The following is a 20276-nucleotide window of genomic DNA, read 5'->3' on the forward strand; positions in this document are numbered from 1 at the left end:
CCTCTCAACCCTCCCCGGCTTGGGCAGCCCTGTTTCACTGGTCTTCCCCGAAAGATGCCTTTTCTTTCCCTTGAGGAGCAGCGAAGGAGAAGGGGAAGGAGGCTGGGGGCGGGGCCGGAAGAACGGGAGAAAGCGCTGGGTGGGGGAGGGGACAGAGGTCACCACCGGTGGCACTTGAAGGATGGACTTGTCAACGTGGAGCCTCTGGTCTGCTTGCATCCCGGACTCACACGGAGGGCAGGAGCATACCAGGGCAGCAGAAGGAAGAAGGCTGGGGCAAGTTCAAGGTGGTGGGAGGAAGGAGGCAGGAACGCCCAAGACCGTGGGGGCAGCTGAAATTTCACATTAGTCTCTACAAACAGAAGAGCCAGTGAGGGGGATATTCATGGGTCCCGACACCCTACCAAGCAGGAGTTCCTAAAAACGTCTGCAGACTCAGAAGGAAGGAAGCTGTCTGTGACATTTTGAGCAGCAAAGGGAAAGGAAGAGAATGGAGGCGACCCTCCCCTCCCCTCATCTCCACTTTTATCCTCCTGCTTGGGTGGTCAGCTCAGGACAGGCCTTCACCCTCTTTATCATCACCCCAAAAACTCTCCGCACACCAACCCTCTGCAGCAAGCCCTCAGATAATGTCCTAGCCTTTCTGGCTCCAGCCAAAGAGGGACCTGCTACGGTGGAAGGCCCCAGATACCAGCGTGAACTCTGGGCAGGGGACTCTGGGCCTGCGCTGGAGCCACCCCATCATTAGCATGCTGTGCGTGGGTGAGTTCAAATGCAGAAGCTGGATCTGTGGCCCAACTGGCCCTGGGCCTCAGCAAAGGACCTTGGTGCATGGTGGCCTGATTTATGGCCAAGGGCTCGCTTTATTTCCCTTTGGAAACTGTGGAGGTGAATTTAAAAAGGCCTGAGATCAGAGCCAATGCGCCAGGGCTCAGCCAAGTCCTTCTCTAGTCCCCACCCACTTGTCCTTTGCCTTGCTCGGCTCTCGAAAATGGGCGTTAGCTATTGCCTGTCACTACCCCCAAAGTCTATTTTCTCTCCTTCCTCTTTATTTATTTTGGGGTTAACACAGAGTGCCTCTTGCCAGGAATCCAGGGATGAGGTAACTCTAGGATAGGGGCTCCAAATACCCATGGGAGGGTCCCTTGGGATCCATCTTTAGGAAGACGCAGCCCAGCTGGTGGGCACTTACAAGGCACCTGAAGGCTGAGAGCTGTCCGAATACCATGGCGGGGACCAAGACCGTCTCCATAGTTGTCCTTCTAGTTAGAGAGATGAACAGATTAATCAACCTCCACAAAATACCAGCTGCCATGAAAGGCAAGGGAGAGTCAGAAAAAAAGGGGTTAAGAGTCAGGCCAGGGGATTTCCCTGGTGGTCCAGTGGTTAAGACTCCACGCTCCCAATGAAGGGGGCCCGGCTTTGGTCCCACATACTACTAGATCCCCCATGCCACAGCTAAGAGTTCACATGCTGCAACTAAAGATCCTGAGTGCCACAACAAGGATCAAAGACCCTGCATGCTTTAACTAAGATGCTGCTGCTGCTAAGTCGCTTCAGTCGTGTCCGATTCTGTGCGACCCCATAGATGGCAGCCCACCAGGCTCCTACGTCCCTGGGATTCTCCAGGCAAGAACACTGGAGTGGGTTGCCATTTCCTTCTCCAATGCATGAAAGTGAAAAATGAAAGTGAAGTCGCTCAGTCCTGTCCGACTCTTCTCAACCTCATGGACTGCAGCCTACCAGGCTCCTCCGTCCATGGGATTTTCCAGGCAAGAGTACTGGAGTGGGTTGCCATTGCCTTCTCCAACTAAGATGCGGATGCAGCCAAATAAATAAAAATGCTGCTGCTGCTGCTGCTAAGTCACTTCAGTCGTGTCCGACTCTGTGCGACCCCATAGATGGCAGCCCACCAGGCTCCCCCGTCCCTGGGATTCTCCAGGTAAGCGTACTGGAGAGGGTTGCCATTTCCTTCTCCGAAATAAGTAAATAAATATAAAAGAAGCCAGTCCTATGCTCAACTGCTGGCTTGCACTCTAGGACCTTGAATTAATCACTTCACTTCCCTGAGTCACAGTTTCCTCCCTGTAGAGATAATTCCTTCCTATCTCATAAGGTAGGGACTGTTGAGGATTAGTGATAACACATGGGCAGTGCCCAGGGGAGTGCTGACACATAGTAGGTCCTCATGGGTGTTGGCTAAGATTGTTATTGCTGTTGGCAGCTAAATCGGCTATAGGTAGAGTTGCAGCCATCTGCAACTCAACTACAGTTGAGAACTGACCCGGCTCAAACCAGGAGACCTTCGGCAATAACTAAACCTCTCAGGGCCTCAGTCCTCATCCACAGGCCAGGGGGATGATAAAAGGTGCCTTGGTGAGTTGTTAGGGTAACGTAAGGAAGTACCTAGCACAGCAACTGACATAGAGTAGGACTAGTTAAACATTATGGCTTCTTCCATTCTTCCTAAACCAAATGGAAAACCTAATATCTATGAACTTGGCTGGACTCCTGGGCTTTCTTTTCCTTGGGCCCAGTGGTTGTGAGAGACCCAAGGATGAGGTTTCCATGTGGCTTTGCAGAGCTCAGACATATGTCCCTAAGAGGTTCCACGGAACAACTCCGGAGGTGCCATCACATAGAGCACAAAGTCACCCAGACCCCAGACCTCTCCGAAAGGGATTGTTCTCCTAAAGCTGTACCTTCAAAGGGAGACATTCACTCAAAACGATGGACTGTATGCCGCTTAGGCCCAGGGTAACTTGCAACTGAATAGGGTGACCACAAGTGAGCAAATCAATTGCTGCTGTGGGGAGTGGCTATCCCCCAGCTCGGGAAATAACTAGGCTTAATTATACATCATCTTCGGTCTCCATGATCTTGATCCATTAAACCCTCACAGCTGGCCAGGAGGCAATGCCCAGGAGGAAGGGGTTAGCCCAGCACACTAATAGGATCAGCCCTTCAATCCCATGAAGGTAATTATGGTCACATTCTTCACCAGCAGTCCTGAGTAAACCCACAGCTCACGTGCGTGCTCAAGTTGCTTCAGTTGTGTCTGACTCTTTGCGATGGTGCATAGTGCACCAGGCTCCTCTGTCCAGGCAAGAATACTGAAGTGGGTTGCCATACCCTCCTCCAGGGGATCTTCGTCACCCAGGGTGCCAAAAAGGTTGAGGATCACTGGTCTTGAGGGACATGAAGACCTCAGAGGTAAGGGTGGAGGAAAGGGGGAAGGGCACCTGACCAATTAGTTCATCACGGAGCCCACCCTGTCTCCCAAAGACCACATTGACCCTGTCAGTTTCTATGTGGCCAGTAAACACATATTCATTTTTCATCCAGCAGTGTGGTGGGGAAGAGAAGACAGGAATAAAGGGCAAGGGCAGAAAACCGAGAGAGAGGCCCAAATGAAGTCTGAGCCTGGTGGGAAAGATTTGGCTGCCCCATCTGCAGTGGGTCACGGGTCCAGCTGGCCCCATCTCAGAGGGCTCTGTGCCAAATGCCCTGGGCAAGGGGTAGGCTTGGGCCTCTATCCCAAACCCTCTTATCCGGGTGCATCCTATCATTTGCCTGTAGCCCTGACTTCTTTCTTCTCACCCATTTACAGGATGAAGTTCTCCCCCAGCTTCGGGGACAAGCAAAATGCTCCCACTGCCCCCAGGGGCATCCAGGGCTCCATCTGGCCATATCTTGCCCAAAGGAATGCAAGCATGGGTGCACCAAGGTCACAAGTCAAAAGAAAAATCAGCTTCTGTGCAGCCCTGGAGAAAGGTGAGCCTGAGGCCTCTTCCCTGGTACTCAGTGGAAAGCACCAAGACCCTGTAGGTAGAACGTGGTGGGTCCTCCAAGCCCCATGGATCCCCTTAGCCTACCAGAGCTAGGGGCCTGGCCGAGGCAGCTGATGACGTGGAGATGACACGCGGTTGTCCTGAAGCTGCTGAGCCTGTTACCCCAAAGGGCTCAAGCCGAGCCAAACAGCTGCAGCACCAATACTGGCGGCGAAGGCTTCCAATCATGTAATCACAAGCCCCAGCAATGCGTGGGACTCCCTTGGGGGGTCTCCGACTCCACTACAAGCTACTACAATTACCAAATCCACACAGCCAGAAACTTGTGAATGGGCCAGCTAATGGGTTTCTGGGGTTTCGGATGGAGTAAGGAGTTAAAGGAGCCAGGAACCCGGAAGTCTTCTTTTCCTTCTCATACTCACTCGTGCAACCAAAACTTACTGTGGGCTTACTACGGCACGAGGCCTTGGGCCAGGCACCAGCGAAGAACCTGGTTCAACACTCTGCCCCTGCCCGTCCGCTTGCACCCTTCCCAGACCCTTCCAGACTCCTCTGGCAGCCTTTCGTGGATCTGCTCAGTGAAAAAAGCTGGGATGAGCTGGACAGCTGAGCAGTTCAATAGCACTCCTCCTCTTTAAAACATTCGAGAAATATTAACCAATTAATCTCCATTGCACCCACGTGAGACATCAGAGCTTCACTCTACAGAGGAGTGTGCATAACAAAGTTGTCAGAATCGCCCCCGGACCCAGAGAACAACCCAAGTTTTCCCTCCTACCCACTCTCCTCCCATCTTCTACCCACCTAGCTGATTCTTCACAAATGTTCTTGTCACTCCTTCCTTTCTCTAAAGAACAGTAACACCAGCAATCACAACAATGACGAAAAACTACATTTCTCTGAGTAGGAGACTTAATTCTTCTGCCAGACCCACCTATCGGGCTCCAGCAGTCATGTCAATTACAGGCTGGTGATGACAGACAGGAATAAATGACTGGGGCTTAGCCATGGGACGAGAAAGCATCCATTTGCAGGTGTTCACTGGCACACATTGGGCTAGTCTGATGTGGCCTGGGTAAGAGAGTTGCCCTGATCAAGCCCACACTGACTGTCAGGCCAGTGGCTTGGTCTTTGGTGCAGCTAACCTAGGAATATGGTGGGAAATTGAGACAGGTTCATGGTCATCTGGAGATGGGTTTGTATTCTCATAGCCCCAAATGGTTTCCTGGCCATTAGACAGGGCACTGAGTCTGTTAGGGGCATAAAAATATCACCGGAGACAGAAATTTCCCTTGGAAATGCTGTTTCAGGTAACAGAAGTAAGCTCCAAAAGGCAGGTTCTAATAACAGATGATCATGCTCTGCCTTCTATGACATCCCAATAATAGAGGCTTTTGCTTGGCTCCACAGAGTCAGCATGTTTGAGGCCAGAGTTCAATCTCCTGGGACAAAAAAGAGGCTAGAAGGGCAAAGAGATACCTTAAATGTACCTTAAATGCAGTCCTCAGTTCTCTCTTAAAAAAATCCTGAACATACAGTGAAAGATTTTCACCTCCACTCAGAGGGACAAGAGAAAGTTTCAGAGCACCCCCCCCATTTTTATTATTCTATAGAACTTAATTTGATCCAACTTGATCCCATGGTACTGAAGGGAGCCAAGAGAAAGTGGTAAGTATTTAGTGGCAGGAGTGGTGAAAGAAGATAAAATGAGGAACACAGGCAGAGAATCCGTACAGAGAGAAACACACCAGCTTCAGGGAAATAATCTAGGCAAGGCACTGAGAGGCAAAGCTGATGCTATGACATGAATGGAGGAAAATGAATGGTCCAGGGGACAGGAAGTAGGGTGGCGGGAACCCTCATCCACCATGCTAGCTGACCACGGGCAAAGACCTTGCTCCAGTCCATCCCAGATCACATGGGCAGCTGGGAGCCAACCCACCTCCTTGTGCCATCACTGTAGACCTTCAGGACTTCAACTATAGGGGAAAGAGGGAGTCTGCTGTCTACCCCTTATCAAGGGACCATCAACCTGCCATGGAAGTGTGTACAGTTGTTAAAACCAGAAAGAATGAGATGACAATTCCCAAGGCAAGAAGTATGCCTCAGTGAAATCAGACAGGGCCTCAAACACCCCTGCCCAGGCTTCAGGACCAGGCTCCAGTTCCTCCAAGAGACACAGAGTCAAGTGAGGCTCAGAGTCACTGAGACCCCTTCCCCTGCTGGACCATTTTGGGGACAATGCTGAGACAGAGGACCAGAGTGACAGATGTCCCCCATTCCAAGACTGTGAATAAGCTCAGAGATATCTGGGTGACACTCAAGAGTCTTCCTCACCATCCTGGGGTAGGATCTGAATCCCAGCTTTGTCACTTATCAGTCATGTGACCTAGGGTAATGATTTGAGCCTAGCCAGCCGCTTTTCCTGTAAAAGGGAGATAAGACTACCCATCTTGCAGAGTTGTGAGGTTTGCAGAGACTGGATGCAGAGCACCCAGCACAGTGCCTGGCACATGGGAGGCCCTTGGAGATGCTACTAACACTGCCACCAGGCCTTGCACATCCCTGAGAAGTGTCCTGGCTACCCTGCACCCTGTGCCCACCCCCTTTATGATTCCTGATGGATTGGGCTTTTGTGGGGACTTGCCACCCCAGGACTGTGAGACCTGTAACCTAATAGCTTCCCGAGAGGCATGGGAACTTCTTTGGGAGCCACAAAACCATGCTGCCAGGCAAATGACAGCTCGGGTATTTGTTTTAATTTAGGCTCTTGTCAAGAGGAAACTTCATGGCTAACAGCCCAAACATGACTGCACAGCACCTGCCCAGGAAGCCTCATTCTACAGCTCTCCAATAAGCTGTTTGGAAGAAGGAGGCAAGGACTCCTCACACTGCTGCCAAGCCAGTGCCCCCCCGCCCCCATCCAGGCTGCCCCAGGAGCCCAGAGCCCAAGGCAGCAGCAGAAGGGTAGACAGCTCAGATGCCAGACTGCCTGAGTCAGGGCTGATTAACAGGCACCCCCCACAAAGAAGCCCTCAGTCTAATTCCCTTTTCCAATCCCACCTTCCTCTAGTTGGAAATTTTCAAAGCAATTTTGCTGCTTTGCTCCAGGCTGTGTATGTGTTGTGGGGGTGGGGGGTGGGGGGGTGGAGAGATAGGTGTTGGGGTAGACTGGAGGATGACAGGAAAACTTGGAATTGACCAGATGATCAGGTAGGGGAGTCTTCTTTAAAGCAATGAAGAGAAAGCCAGAGGCAGGTTTTCATAGGATTCTATGCCTTGGGAAATAGGGAAAGCAGGACTGGGTTTTGCAAAGAGCCAGAAATATTCCGGAACATAAGCTGCATGTGAATATGAGGCATTGTTATGACTGTTTTTTGCAAGCGCACAGTGAAGAGGAGGTCACTAATCCTCCCTTTGGGGTCAGGAGCTGATCTGCAGTCAGGCTCTGAACAGATGTGTGCCCCCATTCAGGCAGACACATGTGTGCACACACGCCACACAGCAGCCGTGGACCCTGACCTTCACCCAATGGTGCTGGCCTCTGCGGGGGAAGGAGCAGATGGAGTGGCTGGGCTTGGCGCAGGACTGACACCCAGGGGACCCAGCTTTGCTCTTTTGATGTTGAAAAACCAAAGCAGAATGAACCATCACAAGGAGAACTGCTGGGGGGAGGAAAGGAAGGGAAAACAGATTGGGATAGGGGAGGGAAAAGGATGGAGGGGGAGGAGAAGAGGGGGGAGAAAAAGCTATGGGGAATGATGGGGACCCAAGGGGATACAGAGGTCAGAGGCTGGGTAATGAGTACTGAGAAGCCTCCAGGACAAGAACTTGGGGTACAAGGCATCAACTTGTCCACTCTCCCCACCATTCGAACCAGGTTAATCCTTACATGTATCCTTGTTCCATGGCATCTAGAGTCCAGAAGGGGGAACCTGGTTCCACCTGCCTCCCCCGACCCCTGCCCCTGCCTTGGGACCCTAGGCTAGGAGACCCAGCAAGAGGAAGTGGGCTGGTCCCACTGAAGCGACCAGAGAGGGCAAAATCCACTTATTACCTTCTTCAGGAGCCAGTAGAACCCTCTCTCTTCCTATACCACTGAAAGCTTGGGGACGATGTCTCAAGGGAGGGGTGGGCAAAATGCAGTGCTTTAGCCACTTAAGCAAGAGTGAGAGTGGGGTGGGGGTAAGGGGGTGAGGGGAAGGGGGCGCTCAAGCCTGGGCGCAAGCCCCCAGAAGGTAGGCGTGATCACTTACACATCCCCAGCACCAGTGCAAGAGCAATCACATGATCGAGGCAGATTTGGGAACGAGGAGGGTGGAGACACTGAGAAGGGTTTTTTTCTTTTTTGGGGGGTGGGGTAGGGGAGGAAGGAGGGTGATGGTAGGGATGATGATGAGCCTGGCAGGAAAGACTGCTGAGCTGGGGGTTTTTAGGTCCTTCATCCTTACGAGCCCCACGGAGATCGACACCTACAGTCTCCCTTACCATAGGGGGACTCCACCCCCACCCCGAAACACCCTGGCCTCAGGGTGTCCCTGAGATGGCAAGTCCAGGCGCCAAGGACTTCACCAAAATGGCCTTTCTGCTTCGGCGTGCACAGAAGGAGCAGCCAGTTGGGGAGCGGGGGTCAACACCCTAGGGGGCTCTTCCCCTCCGCTCCAGGGTTGGGGAAAGCTCGGTTACACAACAGGTGGGAGAGGGGTGACACAGCTCTCCTGGCCCCGTCGATCCACTGCGCCCCCCTCACCCCTGCTCCGGCTGGAAGTCCACTCTGGGGACCCCATCCGCGACTGATCGCGGGGCGCCAAGCCGCTCCTCCCGCCTCCCGGCCCGCCAGGCACCTGGGCGGCAGTGCCCGCAGCCCCCAGCCCGCTCCAGCCAAGCCCGGCAACGCGAACCCCGGGGGCCGTCGGGGCTCCACGCGGGGCTCCGGGACGCGTTCCCGCCCGGCCTCCCCGGCCCGCGCGCACACACGTACTGCTGTAGAGGGTGTCGATCCAAGAGAGGCGCGGCAGGCCCCGATGGCTCAGCGGCTCCATGCCCGCGGCTCCGCGCGGCTGCGGCGGCGAAGGCTCCGTCAGATCGGAAACCCGACCCTCATCGCACAACAAAGGAGGGAGGGCGCGGGCGGCGGGCCCCGCAGGCCGAAGTTGCCGAGCGCTGGGTGGAGGCGAGGGGGAGGCAGGGAAACAGGTAGCAGGGAGGAGCAATCGGAGCCGCCCGGGAGGAGGGAAAGGGCGGACGAGGGCCGGCGAGCGCCCCCGGGAGCCCTTCCGGCCCCTGCGGCCGCCGCGAGCCCCGCTGCGGATCCCGGAGCTGCGGCCCCGCAGCCCGCCCGCCAACTAGCAACTTCCCCCGGGCGGCGCGGCGCCCAGGGGCGGGGGGCGGGGGGCGGGAGCCGCGACCAATCGGCGCGAGGCTCCCGCGCCCCCTCCCCCGCCGCGGCACGCCTCTAGACCCCCGGCGGAGGTGCGGGGAGCAGCCGGGTGTCCCCCACCCGGAGAGGGGCTCCAGCGGGTGACTGAGGAGGGGGTCCGCGGGGGTCTCCGGGGAGCGACGCAGACCCTGACTCCTCTTCCTCCCCCTCGCTGGGCTTGGCCAAATTCTGGCAACCCGCAGACTAAGGTGCTGCGGGGAGACCTTTGGGCCCGCAGGGGTGACATCACCTGCCACCCCAGGATCTCTAAGCGCAGTTTCAGGGGCCAGTGCGGCTGCCAGGCCCCTCCTCTCGGCAAGCCCGGGGCGCGGCGCGGACGGGGTTAACGTCCAGCCCGCCCGCGGGAAGCGCTGGCTGCCCAAGGACTCCTTCCTTCCAAACCCTAACACTGCCTCGTCTATTTAGACACCCTTGACCTAAAAGCCAGGCTGCTCCCTGCCCTTCACACCAGGCAGGCGGCGGGCAGAGGAAGGCAGGAGGCCGAGGGGGTCGTCGAGGGGCCGTGGAGGACAAATAGGGTCAGAGGAGAGACCCCAGGGTCTCTGCTGGGTCCCCGCAGGAACCTTCTCTGGGGATTCCAACCGCAGCGCATCTAAGGAGGGACACCATGGCTGCATAATCACAAGTTGAGGGAAGTCTGGGTTCAAGATGCCTCTGAGAAGAGACCTTTAGAAACAAAATTCCTTCTAAGACCATCGGCCCCCTCCCCCGCCCCCCCAAAAAAACAGGCAATGAAGCTGGAGTGGGGGAGTTTTATGCCTTCCACTGGGTGCTGGTTCTAAAAGACCCAAGGCAACTCAGCTGCAGGCCTCCTTGGACCAAAGGACTCTGAAGAAGGGACTGGAGGGGCCGGAGGGTCAGGCTAGGGTGGTCCAGGGCAGGGGGCCCGAAGCTTGTTTCCTGAACCCCAGGGAAGGGAGGCAGCAGGCCCACAAGGAAACCCCGCGCTGGGCCACTTACCCTGCTTTCATCGTAGAGAGTGAGGTTTCTGCTGATGCTGCAAACCCTTCCACCCCTCATCCCCAAGCTGCTTTAACAGCAGTGACTTTAGGGGACCCAGTTCAATGGACTGGCCTACAAGATGAAACTCACCTGGCCTCTGCATGGGGGAGTGTTGTCAGCATCCCAGAGCATTTGTGGGGGGGGCGGCGGTGGGGGAGGGATTGGACGGGCCGGGTTGGAGGGGGGCGGTGGGGTGCTGTTTTCATCATTCCAAACAATCAGAGAGCTAACTCTTCTTTAAAAAAATGAAAAGCAGTTTCATTGACATGCAATACGGTATTAGTTTCAGATCTTGTTCTTAAAAGGAGAAGCAGACCCTTTTGCATGATGCTGAAAGGAAGCCTGAAACCAGCCCCTGCAGCAGCATAGGTAGCACCTCCAGAGCTGCCCCAGGGGAGGTGGGGGCCATTGGGCTCACAGAGGTGGGGTGAGCCCCTGGGGAAGATGCAAGGGAAGATGCTTTGGGGGTGCAAAGCATCCACAGGTGGCTACAGTGGGTGTTTTTCAACCTGGAGGTGACACTGGCCCCTCCCTGCATCCACTGGACTCTCCCCCACCCCAGGCCTCCTGGCTCGGGCTCTGACTTTAGCTCTTGTGGGTCTCCCTGCTCAGCTGTCACCCTCCCACCGTCTCTGACTTGCACACAAGACTGGAAGGACCAAGCAAGCAGGCACCTGGAGCTTGGCAGAGAGGGGGGCGTGCATCTCCAATGAGATGCTCCAGAAATAGAGCTGGGATGGGAGAGGAAGCAAACGGGCTCCTGGAGGAACCAGAGGGAGGACGGTGAGACAGAGGAGCAGAGAGGGGCCCAGGGCCTCTCTTCTTCCCACACGGAAGGCACAGAACCCAGAAAAAAGGTGCAAGCAGGATACCAGCCCAGGTAAGCAGCAATACTGCCCCCCTCCCCAACATCTCCACCACTCTCCAACCCCCTGCACCCTCCACCCCTCCCCAAGGCAGCATGGGCCTTCTCTGAACACTGCCTGATGGCGACATCTGGGCACTGACTGTGGGGAGGCCATGGATGTATGTTTCTGCGTGAGTCACATACATTTGCATACATTTTACATTTTTATCTACAAAGGCTTAAACAAGCTATTTTCAGCATTTTTTTCAAGCGAAAATGTTAGTTGCTCTCCTTAGCTCTGCTTTTCCCCCCTCCATTCTGTCCAACCCTGTTCTAAACCTTCCAGTCCAGAACACAATATAGGGGAGAGGGGAGTGGGGCCTTGGAGACCAATAAGAAGGAACGCTTCTAATAATTAACAGAGAGTGCCTGCAGCGGACCTGGCTTGGATCTTAGTGCTTTGCTTACACAACAGCCTCACTATTATCTCAGTTCCCTCCATTTATCAGGTGAGCAAATCGAGGCCCTGAGCAGCTAAGTAACCCATCCAGACAGTAAATGGAGGGCCAGGCACGCTACCTCCACTGTCAGGGTTGAAAGCAGGGTGGCAGAGGTCTCTGGAAATCTCTGCTGGACCATGGGTTAAAGACTATCTTCTAGAAAACTCTTCCAGTCCTATTCCATCTCTGCACAACTGTCTCAAACATATGTGTCCCAGGAAAGGGCAGTTAGGTCAAGATTCCTTGATGGCTACATAGGATGGCTTCCAATGGACATTACCACCACAGGGCTTGACTCTAACCTTGGCTATAGGACAAGTGTGCGGAAGCACCAGGATGACACGAGACCAGAACAGAAACCTCCAGATTCCTGTGGAAAGGAGGTGGGGGAGACCCAGTACCACATCCTAGGAAGGAAGGAGTTAAAGCCATTCTCACCCACGTTGTGCCCAAGGTGAGGTGCTCTGCCAGCAACCCCCTTCTGTCAGAGTAGCTGGGGGACGTACCTGTGGACAGGCCACCCTGATTCAGCTAAGTGTGGACCTGCCCCTGCACCCCAAGGCGCTGAGTCAGCACCCATCACACCTCGTCCTCCGAGCCTGCACTAACCATGTGCCGCCTCGTCCTTTGGGTGAACACACTCCACCTTCCCAGCGCTCCCTCTGGCCTGTGTACTCAGCCTGTCCTTGGCTCCTCACTTCGCACAGCAAGCGGCTGCGCCTGCCTCATCAGCAGATTTAAGGGGGATTTAAGGGTTGGTTGGGCTTCCTTGGTGGCTCAGAGGATAAAGAACTGGCCTGCAATGCAGGAGACCTTGGTTCAATCCCTAGGTCGGGAAGATCCTCTGGAGAAGTGAATGGCTACCCACTCCAATATTCTTGCCTGGTGAATCCCATGGACAGAGGAGCCTGGTGGGCTATAGTCCATGAGGTCACAAAGAATCAGATATGATTGGAGCGACTAACACTTTCACTTTTAAGGGTTGGTTGCCAGGAGCAACTGATGGCTGATGATGTGGGCCAAAAGGGAAGAAGACGTATCCCATCTGAGGTCAGCAGTCTTGCCATTACATAACCCCCAGGGGTGTGCTACTCCCCATCTCTCCATTATCCAGCTCTTGCCTCTATCACCCACTTGGCCTGGGTGGGAAAAAGGGGACCATGCTTAGAACCAAAACTAGGTATTTCCACTTTTCTTCCCCCCTCACTGTTAGCAACCCAGCTCCACTGGGAACAATAGGAAGGCCTGGGAGTCCCTGTGGGGGTCACTGGGGATGAAGAGGATGTCTTTGCACCTCTCCCCACTCTGAGGTCTGCAGGGAGCACCAGGGTTTGCAGGTGGGCTATACAGGTGGTCGGAGTGGGGTGGGGGTGGTCTCCACATTCAAATTAAAAACAAAAAAAAATGACCTATACACAAAATCTCATTTGTACCCTCCCTTTAAAAGCTGGGATGAGGGACTTCCCTGATGGTCCAGTGGCTGGGACTCTGGGCTTCCAATGCAGGGGGCAAGGGTTTGACTCCTGGTCAGGGAATTAGCATCACCCATGGCTGTGCAGCACAGCAAAAAAAAAAAAAGCCAAAACCTGGGACTGCATATTTTTTCACTGCACCTTGCCCAGTGGATGAATGAGGCTCAGGTAGACCTCCAAGGCAGTCGTACCTACACCATGCCCCTGGATCAGTTTTCTGCCAAAAGCCCAATAGACTGGCATTCAATAATACATGCTGAATAAATAAAACTACTGACAGCTAACTTTGATTGAGTGCCTCTAAAGTGCCAGGCACTGCTTCCATGTGCTTCACGTAGACTACCTCGCTCAGTCTTCATAAGGAGCCAATGAGATCGGCACTACCATTCTCTCCATTCCTTCCCATAGAAAGAGGAAGGTATGCTATTGGCCAGCTAGGAAATGAACTGAGATTCTGAATCCAGAGTCCACATGGGTCATCTCTGTGTTGGGCTGCAATGAGTGACTAAAAATGAATAAACAGAGGCAAGTTAAACTCAGGGAGGAAGAAATCAGAGCTACAGGAGGAATGTCACTCCAGAACCCCCCACAGCCACCAGTGATGAAGCAAAACGAGAACTGGTTCCCAGAGAAAACCACATGTCCTCCGTCAGGGCAGATGATCCCGGAGACAAGCTGGCTGCAATCAATCCAGTGACAATTTCCTGAACTCCAGTCCCAGCCAAACCCCACTGCTTCTATGCTTCAGGCCAGTCTCGAGCCTTGCCAGCCTCAGTTTTCCCATCCTTAGGTGGGCACCCACAGGGATGCCCCTCAGGCTTCCTATCTGCCCAGCAGCCCGCGGGATGGCCTGTTTCTGGTTCTTTGCTCCATTTCCTTTAAGCTCAACATAGCAAAGCAGTGCTTACTCTTCTAAGATTCACCCTTAGCCCTTGGGCCTGGAGAGAAGAAAATTCCCCAGGCCTCTCCTGGGTCACCTCTAAGTGGGCAGGTCTGGCTTAACAGTTCTGTCCTCTGCCCTCTTCCTCCCCATCTCTTCCCAGCCTCCTTGCTCTTCCAGCAGGCAGTGAGATCTACAGGGAGCACGGATTTACTGAAAGCCCTCCCTGCTTCTTCGTTTTCTCTTCCAAAGTTTATCTCAGCTTGAGTCATGGGAAAGATGTAAGAGTCACGGCAACATGTAAACTAGAAAATTCCATTCACCTTCTTGTTGCCTCCCTCGGTACCATGGCTGAGAGAAGCCTGGTGACATCCAGGTCCCTGCAGTAGTGAGGCTCCCCCCACATCCCCCCACATTTCTTGGGAGCTGAGTTGAAGCCCCACTCTCATGGCTAGGGGCACAGTGAGTCCAGCATCCTGGGAACAGCATACTAGGCAAAGCTGCAATTTCGGGAGGGTCTTGGGCCAAGTTCTAGCTAAAGTGGCCCTCACCCGACATGGCTCGGCTTGTTCCACCCAGGGGTCAACACAGAGGTTTCTGAGAGTGGATCCGAGGGATCAACAGTAGGTTCTGGTGCCCACCCCCTTCCTAAATGACTTACCACAGCATCCCCATCAGCATTTGGAAATAGGCAGGCAGAAGAGAGAAGAGAAGGATCCTCCAAGTCCCCAGAACCCAGAGACAAAGTTCAACGGCTCCAACCTTATCAGCCCCAAGTGAAGCAGAGGCAAGTCCATCTGGGGCCAGAGCTCACAGGCTGGCCCTCTGCCCTCCCGTGGCCACTATTCTCCTGAAGCTGGCTGTGCTTCTTGCTGTCTCGGCCAGAGTTCTGCGGATGACTCTCAGCCCCGCACTGTTCTGCCAGGAGCTCTGACGCCACCACCCAGGCTGGCCCCCGTCCCTGTGAGGTCCAGGGGGGGCTTCAGGGGCTGAGGGCAGATTGTCAAGGAGACCAGCTCCAAGAGATGGCAGCTCAACATTCGAGAAAGTGAGGACAAAGGAGCGTCAGAGCCTAGCCAGTGCGTTTCAGGATTACCGTTATAGTTCGCGGTGTGTGGCCCTGTCTCTTTAAGGACCAGGCCTCTTTAAGACGAGTTCCCTCTGCAGTCTCCTCTGCCACCAGTGGTCCTGCGGCAGACAACGGGGGCTCTTGAGCGCCATCTGGTGGTCCAACGGAGCAGCGCCTCAGCCAGCAGACTGTCCTGCCACCCTGGACACCGTCCAGCCAAGAGGCCTGGAAATGTCTGCAATAAAATCTCAGCTTCATCCCCTGGATTTTTCACAGGGCTGTTAGGTTACAACTGTGAGAAAAGAGGCTATAGAAATCAGGGGGAGCTCCATTTGGGGCCAGGAGACAGCAGGAGCCCCCATGAGTGGCCTGGGAAGAAAAACCATCCCACTGGACAAAAGCTTCATTAAGATATTTGGACATGCGGGGACTTATCCAGTCTCTCTGTCAGCCATCTGTAGGACATAGGCAAAGCTGTATGTATCCTGTACCCATAAACATTGGAGTTAGTAGTTCTCAATTAGAGGTAAAGAATCCGCCTGCCAATGCAGGAGATGCAAGAGATGCCGGTTCGATCCCTGGGTTGGGAGGATCCCCTGGAGAAGGAATGACAACCCACTCCAGTATTCTTGCCTGGGAAACCCCATGGACAGAGGAGCTTAGACTGCTACGGTCCATGGGGTCACAAAGAGGTTGGACACAACTGAGCACACACACGCCACACCACGCCCCACCAGGAGGTATTTGAAAATGTGGAGGAGCATTATAAAGCCAGAGATGTTAAGATGTCCTGCAATATGCAGAACCATCCCAAAGAATGTCTATCCCCAGATACCAACAGTGTTAAGGACACTATGTGGTTAGGAGGAACAGAGGCTTTTGGAAACTTGCTAAGTTTCCTTAGCAAGCTCATACCCACCCTGTTCTTTTCCCCATCTTTCTGCCTTTGGTGTCCTCCCTACACTTTACCTTTATGATGTCAGATGTGGAGAGAGGGACTGATCTGGCCCAGGCCACCTTCACCAGGGATGCCAGAGTCCCTGGCTGTCCCACCCCAAAAGCCAGGCACACACCTGCCCCAAGTGTGTGTTGGGTCATCATGCCCCTTGGATGGGAAAGGCAGATTGGCTGGCAGCCTGACTGAGACCGCTGGGAACCAGCAGATGGATTCTGAGAAGAGATTACAGAGGATCAGCCGCTCCTTCCCTCAAGAGAACACCCTGCCTTCCTTCCCCCATGGGTGATGCAACCTAGCCCAGCTCACTGTCTCTAAACTGTCCCATGACATCCATGTTTTACATAAGGCACTTTCATGTGATGATCATGAAACCTGGCGAGTCCTAGTTTCTCCTTCCCCCAAGCTTACTGCTGCCTGTCCTGGACCGATCAGCTTAGTCTCACAGTCTGATGCCAGCGACTGACATGAGAAACCAACACCCATGACGTAAGTTCTAAGGAAGAGAGTAGAAAAAAGAATGAAATGCTGTCTGCTGTGGTGAGTAGAAGCCCCACAGTGGTCACATCTGAGCTGGGTCTGCTGGTCTGAGAAGTCGCAGGCTCGTGAGGCTGACATCATAGTTAGAATGATCAGCTGGAGGAAACAGTTTTCCAGCATCCCCCAGCAGCTCGAGAACACTTCCCACTGCTGTCAGAAGGAAAAAACCACATCCCTGTAGTGGCACACAAGGCTTTGTGGCCCGGCCCCTCACCTCCTCTCAGCTTCATCTGTCACGCTCTCCCCCTGGCCCTCTCTTGCTTTCTCAGAACTTTTGTACAGGATGGTATCTCTGGTCAAAATGTTCCACCTGACTCTGCCTGGGTATCTCCTACTGTTCCCTCTAGTCTTTTTACATTTTTAAAAATTTTTTGGCTGCACTGAGTCCTCACTGTGGTGTGTGGGCTATTCACTAGGAAGCTCTCCCTAACTATCAGACCAGAGAGCCCTGCATTTCTGATTACTCAGTGCTCTTGTAAATCACCTAATACCTATCTCTTCTGTTAGACTGAGAGCTCTGAGAAAGTAGGAACCTCATCCCTCTTGTTCACACTGTACACTTGGCACCTTGAAATAGTGGTTTCGATGAATGAATCAGTAAATGAATGAATGAATGAATGGCCAAATACGCTCTTGGTCACAAAGACCCTAAAATGAGTGAGTACAGAAGCTTCAGCCAACCCAGCTCTACCAACTGAAAAAGAACTGTTAGGGCCACTTGGAACATCGTGTTAAGGATAGAATGGTCATGTTCTCCGGAAAGACTCAGACAAACAACAGGATCCTAGAGTCGGATTTGGGGCAGGAGAATTGCTGTTCCAGTTAACTCTCTAACTGCTCACATGAAATCCCAACTAAAAACTCCCCAGTGCCCAGGGCGCCCTGGCTCAGCAGCCAGAACTGGATGCTGCACTCTTTTTCACCCAATCAGACACCAACATGGAAATGGGATAGAAGCTGAGAAATGGTTCAGCCCACTAAGGGAACTTTGGTCTCCATTCTCAGAGTCTTTCTCCTGGACCTGCCCCCAATTTGCATTTAATTTGTTTTTAGACGAGGGAGGCAAATTGTAGTCCTCCTCTGGGAAAACGCAGTCTCTGGGTGTGTGTGCCTGTCCTGTCTCACCTCCCGGTTAGGATGCGGACTCTGGGACTCAACTCCCCAGTCCCAGCGGGGCTGGCAGCTAAAGCTGTCCCTCACTGGTTCCCAGTGATAACTTTGATGCCCCTCCAACCCAGTGGCTCAGTGGTAAAGAATCTGCCTGCAGTGCAGGAGACACAGGAGATGTGAGTTCGATCCCTGGGTTGGGAAGATTCCCTGGACAGAAGCCATGGCAACTCACTCCAATATTCTTGCTGGGAAATCCCATGGACAGAGGAGCCTGTCCCCGAAAGACTACAGTCCATGGGGTCGCCGAAGAGTCAGACATGACCGGAGTGACTGAACATGCACACACACACCTGGACAGATGGGAAATCTTGCTTTCAACCCCGTGATGGGAGAAGGATGATGGAAGCTGATTCTGGACACCCTGTCCTCCCAAGGACCTAGCCTGAAAGCTTCTGTAGGCTGCCTGATGGATGGACAGACAGACAGAGGGACAGGGCTTGGGCAGACCCTCTGAGGCTGCTGCACTCACTGAGGCAAGGTGACCACTGAGCAGGCCTGAGAGCCTTGGAGGGCAATACGCCAGACTCAGCCGGTCTGCTAGCACCTGCAAAAAGGGAAGCAGGTTTCCTTTCATTTTCTCTTCAGCACAACACAGGGACAAATACGACACCCAATTATTCGTCCAGGTCTGACTTGTTGGGCCTGAGGCCTATGATGGTCCAGAAAATCACCCTAGGCCACTGGGGTCAGTAATTCAGATGGTTAGTCCTCTAAGCTACCAGCCCAGCTCCTCACCCACTGCTTCATAAAGATGTTCTGGCATAGTTAATACCTTCCGTGTATTTCTCTCCCCTGAAATGAAAGGATAGGACCTGATGGGAGGAGGCAGGGGTTGACAATAAAGGACAGAGGAATCGTAATAACAGTGCCAGTAATAACACTGACATGGTGTTCACTGTGGCGTGGCGGATCTAAGGGCTGCATGTTTTAAGGCCCTGGATTATCACAGTAACATCAACACTCTACTCCCTCTTCCCAACAGAAGTCCACTAAACCTGCTGTGTGACCTTAGGGGACATTCTTTCCCTCTCTGGGCCTTGGTTTCCTCACCATGACATGCATGCATGAAGGTGGCCCAGTCTATGATTCTTTGACAGACAGTAACCAGAAAATAGCTGAAAAGAGAGAGGAAATCTTTCTTTCCTATGCATCAGTGGCCCAAGACTTCAGGAAGTTCCATGGGTTTTGAGGGCTGGAAAACTTATTCATTACCCCATTGAATATTCCCTGAACCTCATATAAAGAAGATTGGGTTCTTTTGCCCAGGATGCTTCTGACAGTGGATTTGAGATGTGCCCAGAAGTCACCAAGAGGCAAGGCAGCAGCTGCTGGGCCCAGAGAGTGGTCTGGACAGTGTGTTATGGAGGGAAGGGAGAGTCACCCCTTGGAACTGAGTTGATGACTAAACGCTCCTTGAAGGAAGTGCCATCTGAACCCTGGGCCTGGAAGAACATCTCCTATTTTGCTGGCAAAAAATGGTGGGGTGTGGAGACAGGGCATTCTGGAGGAAGGAAAGCATAAGTGATTACACAGAAGCAAAAAGGGGGTGAGGAGGGGACCAGATGGATGAATGGGGAGAAGTTTCTTTTGGGAACTAGGGGAATATATCGCTAATCTAACGTGTGACCTCAGCATGAATCAGGAACATGACAGAATCTGCAGCTTCTCCTGTCCTAGGCCTGTCCTTATAGAGAAGCCTGTCTGGGATACCTCCTACCCTCTGCAGTGCCCACAAAGGCTCAGGACCACCTCCCCTCCCTGTGAGTTTGGGGGCAGAGACATCCATTCCTGAAAGCCCTTTAGGCAATGTGTCCCTGGCTTCACCAGTATTTATGTTCCAGGCACTGTGCTGAGCACATGACTCTTACTCTTTTCTTTCCAGCTTTACTGAGATGTAATTGACAAACGGCATTGTGCAAGTTTAGGTGTAATGACTTGATATAAGTATGCATTGTGAAATGATGACCGCAACAAGGTTAGGTAACACGTTTACCATCACACACAGTTCTTGTGCGTGTGTGGTGAGACCATTTAAGATCTACTCTCTGAAAACAGTTTTTTAAATTATTTATTCATTTCTTTGGCTGCATCGGGTCTCAGTTGTGGCGTGCAGGATCTTTAGTTGCGGCATGTGGGATCCAGTTCCCTGACCAGGGATCAAACCCAGGGCCCCTTGCATTGGGAGCTTGGAGCCCTAGCCACTGGACCACCAGGGAAGTCCCTCTGAGAACATTTCAAGAATTCAGTACAGTATTGTTGACTAGAGTCACCATGTTGTACATTAGGTCCCCAGAACTCATTCATCTTATAACTGAAAGTTCGTACCCTTTAACCAACATCTCCCCATTTCCGCCATCCTCCAGGCCCTGCTCACCACCATTCTACTTTTTGTTTTTATGTCACTCTGACCATAGATACATGACACTTCAATGTGGCAGACACAATCATCGCCCCTACTTTGTAGAAGAGACTCAAAAGTCTAGTAAGTGGTAGAACCAACTTCACACTCAGGTGTGACTGGGGGCAGAGTCCAAGCTCTCAATAGCTTTTATGGACTGAATGTTTGTGCATCCCCCCAAATGCAGAGGTTGAAGCCCTACGCCTCAATGT

General features: G+C 53.2%; 1 protein-coding gene across 2 annotated transcripts in view; it reads right to left on the bottom strand.

The window, feature by feature from the left end:
* The window catches only part of ABR (ABR activator of RhoGEF and GTPase), a 189155-nt gene that overhangs the window by 134619 nt on the left and 34260 nt on the right, over positions 1-20276 (bottom strand). The window contains exon 1 of one of the 2 annotated variants that reach the window (XM_043478761.1): positions 8773-9121. The exons of the other annotated variant lie outside the window; for it this stretch is intronic. Within the exon in view, the coding sequence (XP_043334696.1) occupies positions 8773-8833 (61 nt within the window). The 5' untranslated portion in view covers positions 8834-9121. Of the gene's footprint in view, positions 1-8772; positions 9122-20276 lie in introns of those variants that run through there. 2 annotated transcript variants of the gene reach the window in all.

Source organism: Cervus canadensis, chromosome 1 (assembly GCF_019320065.1).
Source record: "Cervus canadensis isolate Bull #8, Minnesota chromosome 1, ASM1932006v1, whole genome shotgun sequence".
NCBI lineage: Eukaryota > Metazoa > Chordata > Mammalia > Artiodactyla > Cervidae > Cervus > Cervus canadensis.